Consider the following 20,289-nt stretch of genomic DNA (forward strand, 5'->3'; position numbering starts at 1 on the left):
ATGGACCCTACTAGGTTACAGCGACCCTTGCGGCCAATCTAAGAATTATTGAAACCGGACTCAAGAAGTGAGTCACCCCAGCCCCCTGACACTCACCACTGCTCGTATACTAAAAAATTGTACGCGTTTTATCCCCATTTTTAGTTCTTCTACGTAGCGCTAGTAGACTTTTGACACGCTCGCTGACCGCGCGCAAGCTTTTCAGATAACTACTAGCGCCACTAGTGGTGGAGATTGACGGCAGAATCGAGGGACATTTTGCGAACCACTTTTAGCAGCGTGTGTCAGGGGGCTGAGTCACCCCCACCACCAGAGTTGCAAGACCTGTATGTAAGACCGTGGTCTATGCCCTCCACTAATGTGCCATTAGCAATCAATTGCTCGTCGAAGTTGGTAGCATTTCATTTCCTAACCTCGGAACTTGTTGTTATTGTTATAATCAGTGATTTTCATCCGTGACAAGTGACTTGTATTAGCTTCGTTTAGAATTTTTAGTACAAACGGTAGAAATGACGCGTCATGCAAGAAACTGCACCGCAGGAGCGGTTTACACGTATCATGAGAAGAAAAAGGATGCAGCAGCTTCGGGATACGGAACAAACAGCCAGCGAGTTAGTAAAGATTCTTTGAAAGATTTCGACTGTTGCTGTTTGACGTTACAGCCCTGCAGATATCCAGTTGTAACGTGAGTTACCCTTTTTCTACTCTCAACAAGAAAATTCTGTTTTGGTTCGTACTCTGCATTTCGAAGTGTTGATACATCGTTGAGTGGTATTTATTTCGTCTGCAGAAAGGACGGCTACTTGTTCGACAAGGAGGCGATATTGGAGTATATTTTAACTAAAAAAAAGCAGTATGCCAGGAAGCTGAAGGAGTATGAAAAGCAACGGGAAAAAGACGAGGTAAGATTCTAAATATGCGGTATAAACACGTAGTGCCTAATTCATACCTAGCATATAACCAAATCTATGGTGGAAAAAATTTCTGTTCAGAACAGAGCAAAAAATTAGCATGCTGTTGAATGAACGTTAGAAAAATCGGTTGATAGCTGAACAATTATCAAGTTTGGTACTTGATGCAAATTCAAAATAAAAATAATCTCTAGCTTTCAATTTTGTCTTTAGGAACAGTCAAAGGAGCAATCTGCTAATGAAGAACTACAAAAGCTTCAAAATTTCTTGAAAGCTGAGAAAAACATCGTCTCCCAAAACAAATTGCCAGCCGATGAACCTGGCAGCTCGTCAATCTCAAATATGAGCAATGGAAGAGACAAGACGTTGCCCAGTTTTTGGATACCGGCAAAAACGCCGCAAGCCAAAGAAGTGACGCTACAAAAGCCCGACAAAAATATCTACTGTCCTGTCAGCGGGCAGGTTTTAAAATTGAAGGACCTCATACCGGTCAAATTCACAGAGGTCAATGACCCTGATGACAAAAAATCACTAATACTTAAACAGGCACGATATATGTGCCCCATAACGCATGACGTGTTGAGCAACAGTGTACCTTGTGCTGTTATAAAAACAACGTGAGTAAGTCTCTTTCAGAGGGGATTGTTCTTGCGAGAAGAAAATAATTGAAGCTTCAAACGTCATAAAAGTATTCTTTTCTGTACGTTTTCTCTCAAAAATAATTATTTTTTTTTGTTTTCAATTGAACTGTTCAAGCCAGAATCACATGTGTAACTGATTAGACAAGATTTTTTTCTATTTTGGAATTTGAGCATACACTGTTCCAGAAAATTTGTAGTTTAAATTTTTGTAACACAAGGAATCAGTTTTCCGTCGTTTTTTGAACCAAATTTCCACAAAGTTACCAACAGTAATGATTAACGTGAGATAACAAAAAATGTTTTCTTCTCCTGAATTCAAATTCCGCTCTTCAATCGAAATATCTGCATCAGGTGTTTTATTAACCTAAAGTACTTGCTCGATTTAACTAAAAAATTTTTATCGCAGAGGACACGTCGTTACAATGGAATGCGTGGAAAAGATAATAAAGAAGGATTGGATTCATCCCTTAGATGGCAGTACGATAAGAGAAAGTGATATCATAGTTTTGCAGAGGGTAATTTCACATAATTTCTGTTACATGTCGAATAATGAAAATTTTCACAGTGCAACTGTTGTTAACATACTGAATGTTTTGCAGGGAGGCACCGGTTACGCTGCTGCTAATGACTCGCTTGAAGGAAAGCATCAAAGACCTGTTTTACAAGCTTAGTTTTTCCATCAAAAACCATTTATTCTGTACAATGTACTAAATCTATATTATTGCTGGTTCTTTCATATAATGACGAATAAACAATTACTGCTATTTATTTGCACCTAATCATTTTTTGTAATATAAAAAGTAATTTCATAGAAAATAGTTTACGAGTTATTAAATCTCAGAACTCACATTCGTAATTATGCGTATAGTCAGTTTTTATGCCAGATCGTTAAAGGGATCTGTGGGAATAAATACCAATGAACGAAAAAAGATCGGTCAATCGCTGTTGAAAATATTACAAATTGAATCAAATTAAAGAACAATGTATAAATTTTCTTACAGGACCGTGAGAAAAGTTTTTAAAGATAAGTTCCCATTGTTTTTCCACGAATGGTACCATATTATTATACGATTTTACATAATAATTTCGATGATTTTGTTTAAAAAGATTTCCATGTTTCTCAGAGCCGAGTTTATGCATGTCCGATCAGAAAAAAGTCGGTTTTAACAAATACCTCTAGAATCTTGTGCGATCTTCAGCTGAAATTTTGGACTAATGGGAAAACAACTGTTCGTTTATCTGTCATCGTATAAAATAAATAATTTTACAAAAGATAAAGTAAATACGAGCTTGAAGTTGGTACGAGAAAATCATTGTTTTCTTAATTTTACAACGATTTTAAACGAACTAACATTTCCAATGCGGTTGAAGTTGCTAACGTTACTTTAACGATGCATGTTCAGGAAAATAGTTACTTTGCAGCCTCAGGATTGTCTGCAATTCAGCCTGTAAATCATAACAGAAAAAAACATGTTCATATTTTGAAACGCCAGCTCCTTGACAGTCGTTCTAAAATTGTACAACGATTTATTCCACGATGTTTGGTTAAGTCAACGTTACTAACTTCAACATGGTGATTTCGAAATATGAGTGTGTTTTGTTTCATTGCGGTTTACTGAATTTCAGACAATTTCAAAATCTTGAAATAACGGTTTTTCCTCAGCACAAATCGTTACGATACGTTACTAACTTCAACGTGATATAGAATCCGTGAGGGAAATTTGATTTTGAACACCGGTAGTTTACAATACATGACATGTGTAACGTCTAGAGAATATTCATTCCGTAATTTGAGGACACTTATACACGCGACCCACGTAAATTAGTCGTCGAGAATATTGAAAGCTGCTAAACCACTTGATATTTCTACGCACGCCGTATTCAAAGATTCAGAGTGATGCGAGAACCTGAATGCAATTATTATAGGTAGGCGAAATTTGCACCATCGCGGCGTAAACTGCATACGTAACGAAACTCAAACCTTGCATACCTACATACGTATAAAATTGCATATCTTGTAAATATGTAAATAAATATGTTGAACATCCGTTTGTTTGTATATAAATATAGGACGAATATTCCAATTGCGTATTTTAAATATACATACAATTGAGTATTTGAATGAAATTTTTTTTCCCATTTTTAGGGTTGCATAATGCAGTGCAAGCCAAAATAATGAGGACGTATTTTTTGTTTTTCGTTAAAAATGATAATTTTTCATGTTATAGGTGATTGAATTTCACTGATTTTAATATATATGTATATAGATATATCTTAACATGGGTGACGTCACAATGTTATAGTTTTCAATCTGTTATATTAATGGCAAGTTTAATTCAATCGAAAAAAATAAAAAATACGTCCAAAATATTTTTTTCCAATCTACAAGAATATGAAATAAAAATATTTCATTCAAATACTCAATTGGTGTATGGCTAAGAATTTCCCGTGACGCATATATTTCTTAGTCCGAATTTATTTACCCACTCAATATTCGAGATCGGATATTTTACACATCTTCCATAAGATTTAATTATACGCGTACTCCTTTGAATGCTTTCGCGAATGCTTTTCAATGCTGCCATGCACACACCGATGCAACGTTTAATTATTGAACGCGTTGCGTAACTTCACCACTTGTGTAATCTACTGGATGTCGGAATTAATTGATAATCATACGAAATTACATACACGTTCAAGTAAGTAATATCATACCTATGTAGAGCTTAAACATGTCAATTATGTACAGTACTACACATGGTGCTACGGTATATTCACCGAAACAAAAGATTCGCCTCCGTGCTCTACTGAAAATTACCATGCGTTAAATCATGAAATGTTATATGAGAATTCAGCGTGTAATTTATTACACGACTTATCTTGAAATACGATGAAATACAGGGTGGGCAAAAAAAACAAAGAAAACGGGATCGATTTGAAACGTGAATAAAATTCGAACGCGTTGACCGATTTCTGAAAACTTTCTTTTGCTTGAAACTAGAAAACTCAATCTTTCATGTCGCGTTTGAAAATCTGAAAAATATTTATTCGCTGCTGAGATACACGCTCTTGAAAATCGGGTTAAGAAGAAGTCGCCGGAAGACTGAAAAAAAATTAATATTAAAGATTCGTCAGGAGCGGAATTCAGTTTACGGTTCAATGTGTCCACTGTTTACGGTTAATGCTGCCGGAAACGAGGTTGAAGTTAGTAACGTTATCGTAACGAAATATTGGGGTAAAAAATTACTATTCTATTAATTTTACAATGTTTTACAAGGAACTAACAATTCGAAATATGAGTGTGTTTTGTTTCATTACGGCTAACTGAGTTTTAGGAAATTTCAAAATGGCGAAATAACAGTTTTTCCTTAGCATGAATCAATTTTGGTCAAGTTATCGACATCATTTACAGACGACTTTTGACAGTAGACTTTCTTGAATGTCCCGAAAACAGAATTTGAAGCGCGCGTTTTGATTCTTACTTTACAAGAAAATCTCGGAAAATATCTAAAAGCCAGCAGTTTTTCGGAATTGTCTTGAACATCCTTTAATATTAATTTTTTTCAGTCTGTTAGCCACATTTCCAAACCTGTTTTTCGAGAGCGTGTATCTCTACACCGGATGAAGGTTTTCCAGATTTTCAAGCGCGAAATGAAAAACTCGTTCTTCTATTTTCGAATAGAAAATAGTTTTCGGAAATCGGTAACACGTTTTGATTTTATTCACTATTCGGATAGTACCCGTTTTTTTTTTTTTTTTTCCTGTTTTATACACAAGTAATCACATAATAAGATACGAACCCGCAAATCATCGGATATACTAGAGCTAAAATCACATAGTCAACTATTTAGTGATTTCTTATTTTATCGAATTTATTAGATAAATTATGTAATAAATTAAATACTGAATTCTTTCATAAGATTTTATGATTGTTCAACACATGATCATTTCCGTCAGGGTGAAATTATAACATTACGAAAAACATACTAAATTTACCAAATCTTATCACGTAGTTAATCTAAAACTCATCCATCAAACCACCAATTATTTTAGATCCTGCAATACCTATAACGTTACCTGAATAGAATGCAATGTGTACCAATTATTTAAATTCCATACAATTGCACGAACGGTTTCTAAGTTATCGTGTGAAAATTTTTGAAGATCGTCGGTTCGAGTGTAACAAGTAGAGTCAAACATATTGACCATTTTTCAAATTTCAAAGCTTACCACTACACCCAAGGAAAGGTTCGGTATTTAATGAAAAAAAGCAATGCCCAATGGACTAAGTATACATAGAATATGAAAATTCCAACGACATTAATTTCCATTTATGTAATCAACGACCGTAATTCAAGGCAAGATCAATCTTGAGTTTAGCTACACTCACGTTGCTATTTGTCTTGAAATGTAAAAGTGGTCAAGTGAATAGTGTAATAATAATATAAATAAATAAAAATATTAAAATAATTGAATAGTCATTAACTGGCGCCATCGATTCTAATACAGTGTATTTGCCAACAGCGTGAAATTGAAATGTAACAATTCAGACGGTAATTAAACTAGTTTCCAAAGGTAAGTACGCTAATGTGCAGTTCACTCTGATATAATAATTTCCGGTCACGCGTATAACTGCAAACTGCATTTCGTGTGCATTTGACATTATCTTGTAATAAATGAACAGGTATAAGTACGTAGAATTCGAATTTATATGTAAAGTTCGAATTCAATTGTTTGTAAATATTGTGCGGAAATATGATAAAGAAAAATTGGAAAATCATTACCAAAACACTTAATTACAGTCATGGCATGACGTAGTCTGGTTTAAGTGTATTGCGTTTATACAATTAATTGCGCTACACTCAAACTTTCCTTTACGAATATGGACACTGTCTAATCACAGTTTCTAAATAACAAAATTTCAATTGTGAATTACATATTATTTGTATTTTATTTTGCCCGACTTACGACATTTTTCTTTGTTACTAAAAAATACTAGTGGAATTTTTATTCATTTTCTCCTCTATTCACAGTCGTTTTAGTTTGGAATAATACATTTGTAAAAATCAATACGCATTTCTTCCAGACAGAGAGATGTTGAGTTTTATACATGGTGCATTACACGTCTATTCTACTAGGGTCTGACCCTAATCTTCTCGGGTTTGTTCCGTCATTTTTTATACAGTGAAACTTCTCTTAACCGCCACCTCCCAGCATCGGAAACCTCTTTACAATGAACAGTCTAAAAATCTCGAGAAGCACAATTTACACGTCAATATTATTCTGAATAACGGACAATATTTTTAGTCCCGAAGATGTCCGCTATTGGGAAGTATCACTTTAGTGATATCTATACATCTCAAAATTTCAGCCAAATCGATTGAGTCGTTCAAAACATATGAATTTTCACCAATTTTTAGGAAAATAAATTTGATAAATAAAAAAAGTAAATTCTCAAGGGCTGAAACTTGACAAATCGTAAGCTTTTATCGATAGCAACTATTAATTGAAATAAAATCAACAGCTTATCCTCCTGCAGGCTTTTAATTAAGGTTGAAAATAAAATGGAACCAATTTTTTTTTTTCAGTTTTTTTGGGTTATCCATTTTGAATTTTATTCAAAATATCCAGATTGTTATATTAGGGAACGTACATCAAGAAAAAGAATAAAAAATCAAAATGATTAAAAGAAATTATTAGTTAGTTTGAAAATTGATAAAGAATTCAATTTTGGATGCGATATTTTTTGTTTTGGCCATAGCATTTATGTAATTTTTTTCATAATTTAAAAAAAAAAAAATAAGCAGCTCTGGAAACGCTGCGGTAGGGGCGTCTGAAAATAAAGTTGGAACAATGCTCAGAGGTGGAACAAAAATGTAAAAAAATCGCGAATCGAATCCAAGAGAGACCCTGGTCGAATTGACTTGGAACGCCCCTTATGTATGTAGAGAAGAAGAAGAAGAAGAAGAAGAAGGGGGGTATATCTTTATTTGCATGATACAATAATCGAGAATTACATATCTGTTGAGAAATAAGGAATGGAAAAGTAATTCCGCGTCGCAGATATACGATAAGATAATACAGTAATTAATCCTTTCATCGAATAAACATGTAATTTATCGTAATTTGCTATTCGGAAATTAGGCATTGTCCGTACGTACTCGGGCGTGAATTTTCCTGCGAACAGGTGCGCGTCATGTTAGTGACAGGAAGGGAAGGGTGGTTACAAAGGCTGAGTTACCCATCGTCACCTGATACCCTCGACGCAAGCTCCTACTGGCACAAGGATCGGGTATTGAAAACCTTTCCCGATACCTACCCTTCGTTATTTATTCACCTCATATTCTTCCATCGATCCGCATTATGTAATTACGCGTGTATTTTTGCTCAATGCAATCTCTGTGCAACTCTCCAACAAATTATTATATACTTCAATATTTGTCTTCAATTCTTCAAATATCCCCAGTTTATTCATAGTCCAGTCAAAATAGGTCCGAATTGAAAATATACGGGATACGACGGCATTTTTGTTTACAGAGGTTGTCTATAACCCTCTGGAACTCAAATCTGAAGTCATTTTTAATATGGATAGCCGGTGTTCCGAGAAAACAGCATAATTTGTTGTTCTTTGCATTTTTCTCAAAAACTGCTAGCGATACATGAAAAGTGACTTGACCATTGTGTGGAGTGGAAAATTCTACATCGAATTATGTCGTCATAAGTCGGAAATGGAGTCGGATTAAGAAATTGAGAAGAAAGAAATCCTACTTACCGACGGCGCAATATCTTTTTTTTTTTATTTGATAATCCGACTCCGTTTCCTGCTATCGATAGATGAAAAATTACTTGACTATCGTGTCGAGCGGAAAATTCTGCATCGAATTATGTCGTCATAAGTCGGAAACGGAGTCGGATTAAGAAATTGAGAAGAAAGAAATCCTACTTACCGACGGCATAATATCTTTTTTTTATTTGATAACGCGACTCCGTTTCCTGCTATCGATAGATCAAAAATTACTTGACTATCGTGTCGAGCGGAAAATTCTGCATCGAATTACGTCGTCATAAGTCGGAAACGGAGTCGGATTAAGAAATTAAGAAGAAAGAAATCCTACTTACCGACGGCATAATATCTTTTTTTTATTTGATAATCCGACTCCGTTTCCTGCTATCGATAGATGAAAAATTACTTGACTTGACGTGTCGAGCGGAAAATTCTGCATCGAATTACGTCGTCATAAGTCGGAAATGGAGTCGGATTAACAAATTGAGAAGAAAGAAATCCTACTTACCGACGGCATAATATCTTTTTTTTATTAGATAATCCGACTCCGTTTCCTGCTATCGATAGATGAAAAATTACTTGACTTGACGTGTCGAGCGGAAAATTCTGCATCGAATTACGTCGTCATAAGTCGGAAATGGAGTCGGATTAACAAATTGAGAAGAAAGAAATCCTACTTACCGACGGCATAATATCTTTTTTTTTTATTTGATAACCCGACTCCGTTTCCTGCTATCGATAGATAAAAAATGACTTGACTATCGTATCGAGCGGAAAATTCTACATCGAATTATGTTGATCTACATAGATAGATATATGATTTATATACGGGCTGATTAGTTTAGAGACAAAATTTTTAAACCAATTGGATAATATTCATTTTTTCACTCGCATAAGTTGAGTCGAAAATTTTTAGTAACGATCGGAAATTTATACATCGAACGTGATGTTTTCGTTGATAGTAAAATATACGGTATCATCAATTTTTTTCCCTTATTGCCTGCGTGGTAAATAGATCCGTCATATTTCAAGGTAATTTTTATTTGCGGTATCTTTGAATTACAGTGTTTTCTACCCCCTGTTCGGCACCAAATTCGTAGAAAAGAAAATCGGATAATCCCAGCTCTCCATAGCTTTGATTAAAAAAAAATTTCAGTGTTTTCAATTTTTTCTATTCTTCGGATTACTTTAGAAATACGTAATTTCTCTAGATCTACCTATCTATTATATATACACAATATATAAATATCGGGACAGAGAATTGGGATTTTGAATTAGTTTCTGTCTTTACCGAATTTGGAGCCGGTCAAGGAGTGGAAGCTGTTAAAATTCAAATTCAACCTAAATAACTTGGAAAAACGGTCATTATATTGCTAATACGATGATCTTCGGTCTTTGAGCAATGATTTCTCGTAATTTTTTATCCTGCACCGTTAGAAAAAAATGTCTCAGCAGGACGACTAAAATTTTATGTCGATTTAACCATTCTTTAATGTATCAAAAAGTGGAAAAAAGAAGTCCAAAGTACAAATTGAATATTGATGTGACAATTTAAATGTTAAAATTGCAACAATTTGTATCATATTTACTAAAAGAAATGTAACAAATAACTCAAACATGAAGTGAACCTGCTGAGACGTTATGTTTATTTAAATATTTCCCACCGTGTATCTAAAATAATTGCAACGTACGGTTACAGTACTGAAATTAGGATGCAAAGAAGAGTACTTTCCACGTTGGAAATGGCGTTGAGAACGATACGAAAATTTTTCACAATCTCGTTTATATGTAGAACAGCGTCAGCGATAACTGGATCAATAATCTGCATGATGCATACACACGTTTAATATTTATGTACGTACTGCTTCGTTTGAGACGACTATTTTTTTTTTTTTTTTCAACTCCGTAGACGAAATATCACTCTGAACATATAAAAAAAAATTCCCACCAAAGCCTAGCTCTTAATTTTAATTTTAAGTACTCGCTAAACGAATTTAAAATTATCCCATTTAATTAACACGTAAAAATAATTTTTTTTTGTCAATTATCTGTAGCATCGCGAGTTTTCATACTATTTAATTGAACATGGCCGGAAGTTTTAGAGTTTTATACAATGTACATGGAAGAATTGAAAGTTTTGTGTTCGATTCCCCGATGTCTCACTTTTTTTTTTTTAATTGATTAATTACAATAAATAGCTAGATTGGAAAAATCTTACCGAGAATATTAAAATCATTAAATGTTAATGTAAATAATATAAAAAAGTGGTCAATAAAACAGTTGGAGGACAAACCTATGTTCTCTGGTTGAGAGTAGCGGTAATTGGCGAAGACTTCAGAATAGTCGGGCGAAGACATTTGAAGATTAAGATACATTACAATCACGTCTATTTTATTACATTTATAACAATTTGGGTGTAAAAATTGTCAAATATGCGGATAAAATAGTGATATTTATAGTTTTCTTATGATTATTTAATTTTATATTGGAAACTATCAGTTCTACAGTTTCAGTTGATAAAACTTTTTTGTAGGAAATTAAATTCTCTACAAAAAAGGTCCCTCACAATTTTGCTGTAGAGTTAGTAGTTTAGGAGAAAAATGAAAAAAAACCATAATTTTTTAGCAAAAATCAACTTTACAATTTTTTACTGGTGAGATACTTCATACATTCTAAATTAGTTGTAGGAACTTTTGAAGAGGAAGGATCCCTCTAAAACTTCCGGCCATGGTCAATCAAATAGTATGAAAACTCGCGATGCTACAGATAATTGACAAAAAAAAAAAAAATTATTTCTACGTGTTAATTAAATGGGAAAATTTCAAATTCATTTTGCGAGTACTTAAAATTAAAATTAAGAGCTAGGCCATGGTGGAAATTTTTTTTTATATGTTCAGAGTGATATTTCGTCTATGGAGTTAAAAAAAAAAAAAAATAGTCGTCTCAAACGAAGCACCCTAGACTGTTCATATTGTATCTGAAAACCGTTTACACAAAGCCAATATAGTAAAATATTGATACCGAATTAGGGATGTAAATGCGTCACTCGATCCAATAGCCTGTCAGACACAGAACAGTTCGGCTTTGCATAACGCGGTTCTACCGACATATCAGCTCCTCAAATAAGTCCGGCGTCCATTCCGCTATGCTGTGTCTGTACGTCCGATTTACGCATATAATACAAGCAACGAATTTATACCAAGAAATCTACTCACACATATGTAACGGAATATGTATAAAATATTCGGCGAGCGCAGGTGAGCCGGAGACAATTATTTGTTGAGCTTTGTTCAAGATTGTTTTCAGCCTCGTCTCGTCCGCTTTATTGTAAGTTTGGCGTTACAAATTGTTTGCACTGTAAAATTTGTGGCGTAGATTCGAATTTTTCGTCATACTGACGGGGAGAATAATTTAATTATTGTAGTTGATTTAGTTTCTCTGATGAATGTTTCGATTTTCTAACGCGTAATCGTAGAATAATAGTTCAGCGTACGAAGTGACAATTAATTTATAAAAGAAATCGTGCATGTGGAAATTCGGATAATTTAATGCAAGAATGAGAGGGGCTAATATTCAGGGTGAGACGGAGTTCGAGGGTGAAAAAAGGGAGGAGACGAACGTTCGAGGCGCTGCAGAGACAAACAAGAAATTGATCGGCCAATTATAAAAATTTCGAACCGGTAGAATATAAAGCGAAATAATTATTGCCAGAACTCGATTGCTTCGACGAGACGAGGATAATTAACAACAGGGATAATTGGTGATTTAAAATAACAATCTCATGGAGCTAATCAGAGAAATTTCTTAAAAAACAAGCAGCAAGACGCAAGGCGCTGAATAACAAATTGAAAGTACGATTCTTACCTTCGCCTTCGCCTTTTTTTTTTTTACTTCGATGATTTTTTGCCAAACAAATCGAGACAGAATCTTTCATCTGCAGAACGTGGACTTGTACATGATATATCTATGTGTAGGTACTGTAACATTTTGTCGGAATTGAGAAGATTAATGAGCTAAGAATTAACGGTTTTTTTCGTTTTGATTAACCAGGGCTATTTATCAAAATTAATATTATTATTGATTTATTAAATTTTACAATATCGTACCGATATTGAGGGACAAACGGTTCAGTGAATTCGCACAAAGTGGTCTTGTGAATAAAATGCGTGATGCATCGTGGAGTGAAATCGAACGGATATAGATACTATATTTTTAAATTTTTCGTGAACTTTTTTTTCAGAATTATTATAGTATTTTTCAGTTTTTCGCGTTTTTAACCCTTTCACAGCGCCCCGCCTCAAAAATTTCCATGTCCTAGCCTTGTCAGAGTTTATTTACAACTTCGAACGTTACTTCGTTTAACCCCAAAAACTCCCAAGTAACAAGTTTCGCCCAGAATCATTGTATTTTGACAGTTTTTTCGATTTTTCATCCGCCATATTGGATCCGCCATCTTGAATTTAGAAATTATCAAATTCCGTGACCCCAAAAACCTCCGGGTAACAAAATTCAGGCTAGAATATTGAATTGAAAAATGTGCGACTGAAAGTGTTAAAGAGATATTTTGTAGCTTACCAATATGACAATTTCATAAATATGCTCAATGTATAAAATACTCGTGGAACCTATCTTGTGATAAAATTGATTAAAAGTATGCATCGATTTCTGGTTCGCCAATCATCTCCTTGATTGAAATATTTTTCACTCTAGATTACATAGTTCGAGTTTTACCGAAACGTGTGGTGGTCGGATTCTCAAAAAGTCGAAAAAAATTTCAAAAAAAAAAGCTGCGTAACCAGCTCGTGACAAATTTTCTCACCTACACGCTACAAACGCGGCCTACCCTGAGAATCTGACCGTCCAATCACATAAGACGCGTTTCAAATGACCACAAGAACCGGTCGCTACGCGTTGGTTTGGAAGGCGAGTGTATCCTATTACCAATCAAGCAGTGGCCGGAAGACATAATCAGCGATACCCCGACAGAAAAAGTCCAGCTCTGCATTTTGGCTCTCGGATTTCAGTAAGGAATTGCCAGAGATCTTTTACATCCATTTTCCTGATCAAATCAATTGCCGGGTGAATCGGAGGAAAGAATCAAGTTCTTGCTCCTACTGCAGTGACGTGAATGAGGCTAAGATTCTGAATTATTTGGTGGCGAAACTTGAAGTGAAGAATTCAAACTTTGAAGAGACAGCAAATTTTCGAATGGCCGGAAACCCGACGGCTCAAAGTTCCGAAATGCAAGATTTCGAAAATTCAAGTTACGATAGAGCAAAGTTCCAAAAAGTAAAGTTTCGAGAGAGTAGAATTCCGAATATCAAGATATACTCAGACAGCCCAGTTTACTCAACAAGCGGATGTAAAAAATGAGAAAAATCGAAAATTAGAATGACCAGGATTCCGAACGTAAAAATATAGAAAATCCAAAACAAAGAAAGATCAAAGTGGTAAAGTTTCACCAAGCCGGAAATTCATGGAATTGAAAATCTTCGATTATTCGGAATTCCGATTTTTCAGACTTTTAAATTTCCTCAATTTCGCGTTTTCGGAACTTCGGCTTGTCGGAGTTATGCCCTTCCAGCATTTTACCCTTGAGCGAAACTTCGATGTTTCGTCAAGGTTTAATTTCTTTACTTTAAGTTTCGCCACCAAAAAATTCGGAATACAGTGCTATCAGAACTTTTCGAATTCGGAATTTCAACCCCGCCCCGAAGGAAAAGTTTCGGTTGGTTTCAAAGAGCATTTGCAATATGATTCCCCTGTTTCATGGGAAACAAAATCACTCTTATGTAGTATCTTTAACGATAAGTATCAATAGACAGAGACAGGAATAATTTTTACCGATTATAATAGCAGGTTTCTGACAGTCTTCCTAATTTCTGATAGTTTGCAGGTTTTATTGTTGAATATGCAAAATCATAGCTGTTTCGAAATTTTTTAAAAGTCACCGAAGAAACAGTTTTGCGAACTTGTTTAGGTTCTTGAAATAAACCAGTTCAATGGCCCAGTTGATAAAAAAAAATTCACATAACCCAAAAACCGTGAGTCGTATGTCGGAAAAGTGTAGGAGAGGGCGAGGCTAGTTGTTATATATTTTACTTTCTCATTTTTAGAATTTTTTTGAATAAAATTTTCATTCAATTCGAACATGGGCACTGTAGATGCATCCTTTGCGCAACTAGAGAAAATTCGTGGTTGTTCCTAAGCAAGTCTGAATAGGGTTTTTTCAATTTTCAAAAATAACGGCGGAGTCCCAAGTATTTCAAGTGACGAAAACTGGTAAAAAATTGTGAACAACTTTCTCTCGCACCTTTGTTTTCTTGTTTTTTTTTTTCTTTTTTTTTTTTATATGACAAACTCGGGTTTTCAACGTATAATTTTAAGCAATAATTCCTTTCTCCATTGTATTTTTTCCTAGAAACCACGAAGCAGTCGACTTAGATCCTGAAAACCCGAAAAACCATGAAAAATTCGCCTCTAGACTCCGAAAATCCCGAAAAACTTGGCCCGGACTCAGAAACATCAAATTTCCGATTATCTTATTGCGAAATATTCCAATGCAGCCAAGGAAATGAGAAAAATATATTTAGAAGAAAGAAAACTCCTTATTAGGTCCAATTTCAGTCTTTCAATCACTACAAGGCCGCATATGATGCGATATTCTAGCCAATAACATTCATTTGTTTCAAACATCGAACCTGACCGCGACGGTGCGATATTCAATTCTGTAGGACGCGATTTTTTGTCAAAAGTTAACGAAAAATAATATTCTAGTCAAACAAACGCACATGTAATTTTGTAAAACGAATCTTAGCAAATTCAAACAACACAAACCACGTAACATGAACAATTTGAGAAAAGGTAAGTATAATCACGAGAACGTTCAAAATTATTAAACTATGGTGTTTTTCATATGATGCTAATTTTTCGAGGTATATTCTGTTTGCCATTGAAATTTTCAGGGATCGCCTGAAAAATAAAATCAAAAACAGACGTTTCTAAATTGGGTATAAATAGATTTTGTACAAGTCAACGATTACTTTTCTACGTTTTAACCATACTATGATACGCAATTTCTTGAATGTGTTTCAGACAATGTATGCGGATCTGGCGAGCGAGAAAAATGAGCCCAAAAACATTCGACAGGGATCAAAAACACCGGATTCGATTTACTTTGAATATTCCAATAATAAACCCTAGACTCGAATTGTTGATAACTTGACTTATGTAATTAAAATTTACCGAGATTCATTCCTATAACATGCATACTTGTCAAGGATGTTTTATTCGTTTATCACAATCATTGGTCAAAATACCACTGCAGGAGATTTTTGAAACGGTCCTTATCTCTTCCAATCTCTCGATTATTCACTTGAACCGAACTTCTGCGTCCTTACAACTACAGATGTTCGAAATTTCTGAAGAGCAATTCTTTGCCTCGCTTTAAACTCGAGTGAAAATCTGATTGAACGGTATACTAGAAGTCTTGCAAATCGTGTGTGTCCACTGTTCAGTTCTTGAACCGTCACAAGTGTGTTCGAAACTTTTCCAATATAAATTCTCCCCGTCAAGTTCAGTATATCAGATGTCGAGTAGGATCCGCGGGTTTGCACAAGCGATCGATAATTCTTGCAGGGTATCGCTCGTAGAGTTCGATTATTTAAAACTTGCGTGTACATTCAATTTGTCTCTTCTCTGTCTCTCCTCCCATAGATCTCTCCCTATTTTTCTCCTTACAGACGAGTGCAGAGAAAAACCTGAGGCTACACTCGGATGCCTATATTACTGCCGGTATTGGCTGTTCCGGAGGCGAGTTTCACGCCGCTTACATTTCTTTGAAATATCTTCAAGTCCTCGGCGTCGCGTCGGTAGGAAAGCGAGTTTGAACACACTGCGCGCATTTTGTCGGCTTCGAAAGGCAGTGGGAACAAATCGACGAATATGTGCTGCACCGGTGAACGCATGCAGAGCATGAGTTTCAGTTAAGGGGGCACATCCATTTCAATGCCAGAAATGGTAAACGCTATAAGGTATAAAGATCAATCCGTATGATAATTCTTATACCCTAATACGAAAATGATCGTCAGTGATTATCAGCGCCTTTGAAGTTGAGTTACGTACCAGAAGTACACAGGATTTTTCCTAGCAAACGTCGCGGTATGTTGGGTTGCCTACCGCCAAGGCGAACAAATATCGGTAAGGCAGACCTGCAGAGTTATAATCACTTCAGCCGAATCGAGTCGTACGATCATTTAAACGTGACTCCGGAATGCGATCACTGAACGCTTCAGCATGGGTTATAAACAACACTTCAAAGGCGCTACTTACCGATAATTCGGTAGGTCTGTATTACCGATTTTTGATCCCCGCAGTTGTAGGCAACCCAACATACTGCGACGTTTATTCGGAAACATCATGCATAAGACCTGTTGCATGTAATTTTTCCCAATAAATTAAACGTACCAAAATATTATCCAGGGAGAAATTTGTGGTTCTAATTATTGCGCAGTCTTTGAATGTTTTCATTTTTTATCATAACCCCGCATTTATTGTTAACTGAAACAGACTTAGTGTGGCAATAACCGGAAAATGTAGAACTAGAAATATAATTACATCAATTAGTTACTCGTACCAAATTTTCTTGTAATTTCAGGAATTTTCAAACTGTTATTTTATCGGTACCTGTATCACTAGAATTGTAACACATGACATTTTTCTCATTTCTAAAATCGAACTGTTTATTTTCCATTACCGTAAAGGCCCTGCTGCACTAACATTAACGTTTAATTGTGCAAAAAAATAATTATACTATAGACAGCTAAAAAAATTGTTTCTGCTACAAAATCTGAGTTTTTGTTGCGTTCTGCACTCACTCTTCGAACCGATTATACTAATTCACCAAGTTAAATTTAGTTAAAGCAGAAAATGTTTTCCCTCTTCACCTATAAAAAACAAATTTTCTTGCTCAGGTACGAACTGCTTTCCTTTTCCAGGCAAAAGATTATAATTTTTTTTTTTTTCGGGAACGGGGATCCTTTTTCCCCAATTATTCCTGCTTGATTATATCACATTAACAGTCGACGTGATGGTTAAAAAATACGGTGTCAGTCGGGCTTTGAGGCCATATGGCTCTTAGCGAGGCTGAACAGCATTAGTGCTAACAATCCCCGTAAAACGAATACCTATTATATGTGATCTGCATAACGAAGAGGCGCGTGAGGATGTATGGGAAGTACAGTCGGATGAAAAAAGCGTCGAAACAAAAGCGTCATACACGGGGGTTTGAATAAAGTGTCGCCAAAGTTAATCTCTAGTTGTAAATGTATTTAACTATGAAAGAATCCCGGCGATATTAGACACGCGGAAACAAATTTTTAGTTATTTATTAGTTACGTGAGAGAAATTACACGACGTATTATATATGTATGTATATTTTATTGTATGTACGTATAGACTTTTTTTTTACTGAAAATACATATCACAGTTGATCCAATTTTTAAAAACATAGTAAATAGCTCATTTTATTTGTAAACGATTTTTTCGCATTAGATTTTAAACAAAACTATTTCATTTATTGCCGAATCTCAAGTTTATCAGCTGTAAATCATATCGATTGGATGCATCGGATTCTTATTACTAACTAATGAGATCAGTGAAAAAATGATCCGATTGTCAGAAAATTTGTAAGAAATTCAATCAGGAATAAAATGAGATATTCTTTGTTAGAATGGGACAAACTAAATAGATTTTTCCACGAAGAAATCTAAATCAGCAAGTACATACAGTTAAAACAATATTGGAATGAAATATTGGTAGGCCAATCAAGTTGAATTAGATAAAAACAATGTGGATAAATGAAAAAAAAAGAACCAACAAAATTGTACGAAAACAGCTGAATTATAAGTTTTCTAATGAAGAATCTGTACCGTACATCAGATTTCAACGAATAACAGATCAATTTATTTTTGTAAAGGGATTACCTGTTTAAAAACCTGTTCGACTTAAATATGTAACACTTCGATTGACCGAAAAAACAATCTGTGTATGTAAAATCTACACAGATGACTTTGCATGAAACAGTAAATTGTTCCTCTATCTCGAAATTTTTTAAAATAGTCAAAATATGTATCAAGTGATTTGTATAGAATTCGTTTTTGAAGCAAATGAACAATGTTACTCATTGAAATCTGCGTATCATGCGAATATGGTACTAGAAGAAAATGTTTCTCGCTAATGTACTTCGTTTAAAATAATTAATTACCAAATTATTTTATTTTGTATACTAAGAACGAACGAACTAAGAATCAAACGAACGAATTTGAAGATCGTTCATGGAAAGTGTTCAAGAACATCATTTTAATTAATTAAAATAGGGATAAAAGTGTACACCCGAATGAATTCACTATAAATCTACAAAGTCAGATTCTGGATGACTGTGGATTACTTTTTACCGAGACATTGGTTTACCATTCATCACTCAGAATGATCTCGCTGAGCCTTTTTTTTCTAAATCAACCAAGAAGCCGAATAGAAAAAATAATTTTGCTGATTTGTAGTGAATTTATTTACCTTACTTCATTAAAATCATGCAATTTTTTTCAATGTATAAGAAACGATCTGATAACTGGATCAATTCAACGTCACAAATACTTGTGGTATTGTAGCTGACATTTGAGTTTCTTTAAACAAAATTATTCCGTACCAAGGGAATATTGTTTCAACTAACTTCAACTCGATTACCTTCAGTTGCACTTGCAAGCTTTCGTTACATCATATTTCCGTCTTTAGAATTGTTTGACTGGGCAGTGGGATACATTCTTGAAGAGTTTGGTCGCCCAAAAAGCGTTACGATTTATTCATTTCATTACATGTTCGTCGCATTCGTATCGATTATTGATCAAATTGTTGTATTCGTAAGCTACGACGATGTCTCTGAAATACTAGTAACAGAAAACATTGGAATTTTAAACAGAAGCTTTAGGTGTATCAATACATTGTTTCGAGTCTTTGAAAATGTTTAAAATGCAGCAGATTCGTTCTATTTCACTCTACGATGGCTCATTTTATTCAGATAGCTGTATTGTCTACTAATTCACGGAAACAAATTTTCTTTCTTTGATATTTGAGTCGATTTTTTTTTTTTTATTTTTAATTGATCATAAAATCAATACCGGTACAATATTGTAAATTCAAATATTTGACGATGCGAAGACGACAAAGAAAATAGTTTCAGTGAATTTATAGAGTCGATTCTGCGTTGTCAACGTAACCGACTTGTCCAAAAAATTAGCAATCTCAGAATCACTGCGGATAAATCTTCTGATTAGCTGATGCAACAATATGTAATGTTTGTAGATATCTTGGTCCGCAGGCACCCCCGAGTCACAAAAATTTCAGTGACTTATCTTAATACGCTTGGCTACTCACGTGTCCACCTTCATCTTTGTTTTAATTTTTAATCAATTTTACGATAGGCATTCCTTAACCTTTTGCGGCACAGCGTTCCATATATGAGATATCGTTTTTCAATCGGTTATTCAAGATTTACATTCAATTTTTGACATATCCCTGTCATTTTTTTGCATAATTGGACGTCTAAGATGTCAATGGTAATGTTTTATGAGGGATTATAATGATTTTGCGAATGTAGTGAACGCTTTAAATAAACACAACGTTGAAAATGCCTGTTTTGCAGAATAGTTGTATTTGTGGGAAGGTTATGGGGATTAGAAAAGTGGGATTCGGTAATCTTGGATTTTCGTGGTCGCTGAAAACGAATCCGATGTCAGAATTTCGAAATTAAAAATAACGGATCCAATATGCCGGATTGGAAATATAAAACTTCACCGGATTCACTTGAAATTTGTTATCTGAGGGTTCTCGGGGTTGCTGAAAGCGAATCCGGCGTCAGAATTTCAAAGTGAAAATAAAGAATCCAATATGCCGGATT

At 34.7% G+C, this 20,289-nt stretch overlaps 1 protein-coding gene across 1 annotated transcript; it reads left to right on the forward strand.

The window, feature by feature from the left end:
* The first annotated feature begins 340 nt into the window (after positions 1 to 340).
* LOC124186272 (nitric oxide synthase-interacting protein homolog) lies at positions 341 to 2,320 on the forward strand. The gene is made up of 5 exons (XM_046577822.1): positions 341 to 685; positions 791 to 902; positions 1,125 to 1,528; positions 1,959 to 2,067; positions 2,152 to 2,320. The coding sequence occupies exons 1-5, from the start codon at positions 510 to 512 to the stop codon at positions 2,221 to 2,223; spliced, it is 873 nt and encodes a 290-aa protein (XP_046433778.1). The 5' UTR covers positions 341 to 509; the 3' UTR covers positions 2,224 to 2,320.
* The last annotated feature ends 17,969 nt before the right edge of the window (positions 2,321 to 20,289 follow it).

Source organism: Neodiprion fabricii, chromosome 7 (genome assembly GCF_021155785.1).
Source record: "Neodiprion fabricii isolate iyNeoFabr1 chromosome 7, iyNeoFabr1.1, whole genome shotgun sequence".
Classification (NCBI taxonomy): Eukaryota; Metazoa; Arthropoda; class Insecta; order Hymenoptera; family Diprionidae; genus Neodiprion; species Neodiprion fabricii.

Coding starts and splice junctions, on each gene's coding strand:
- LOC124186272 (XM_046577822.1), top strand. CDS start 510: ATGACGCGTCATGCAAGAAACTGCACCGCAGGAGCGGTTTACACGTAT. Junction 1,529..1,958: donor TGTGCTGTTATAAAAACAAC/GTGAGTAAGTCT, acceptor TTTTTATCGCAG/AGGACACGTCGTTACAATGG. Junction 2,068..2,151: donor ATATCATAGTTTTGCAGAGG/GTAATTTCACAT, acceptor AATGTTTTGCAG/GGAGGCACCGGTTACGCTGC.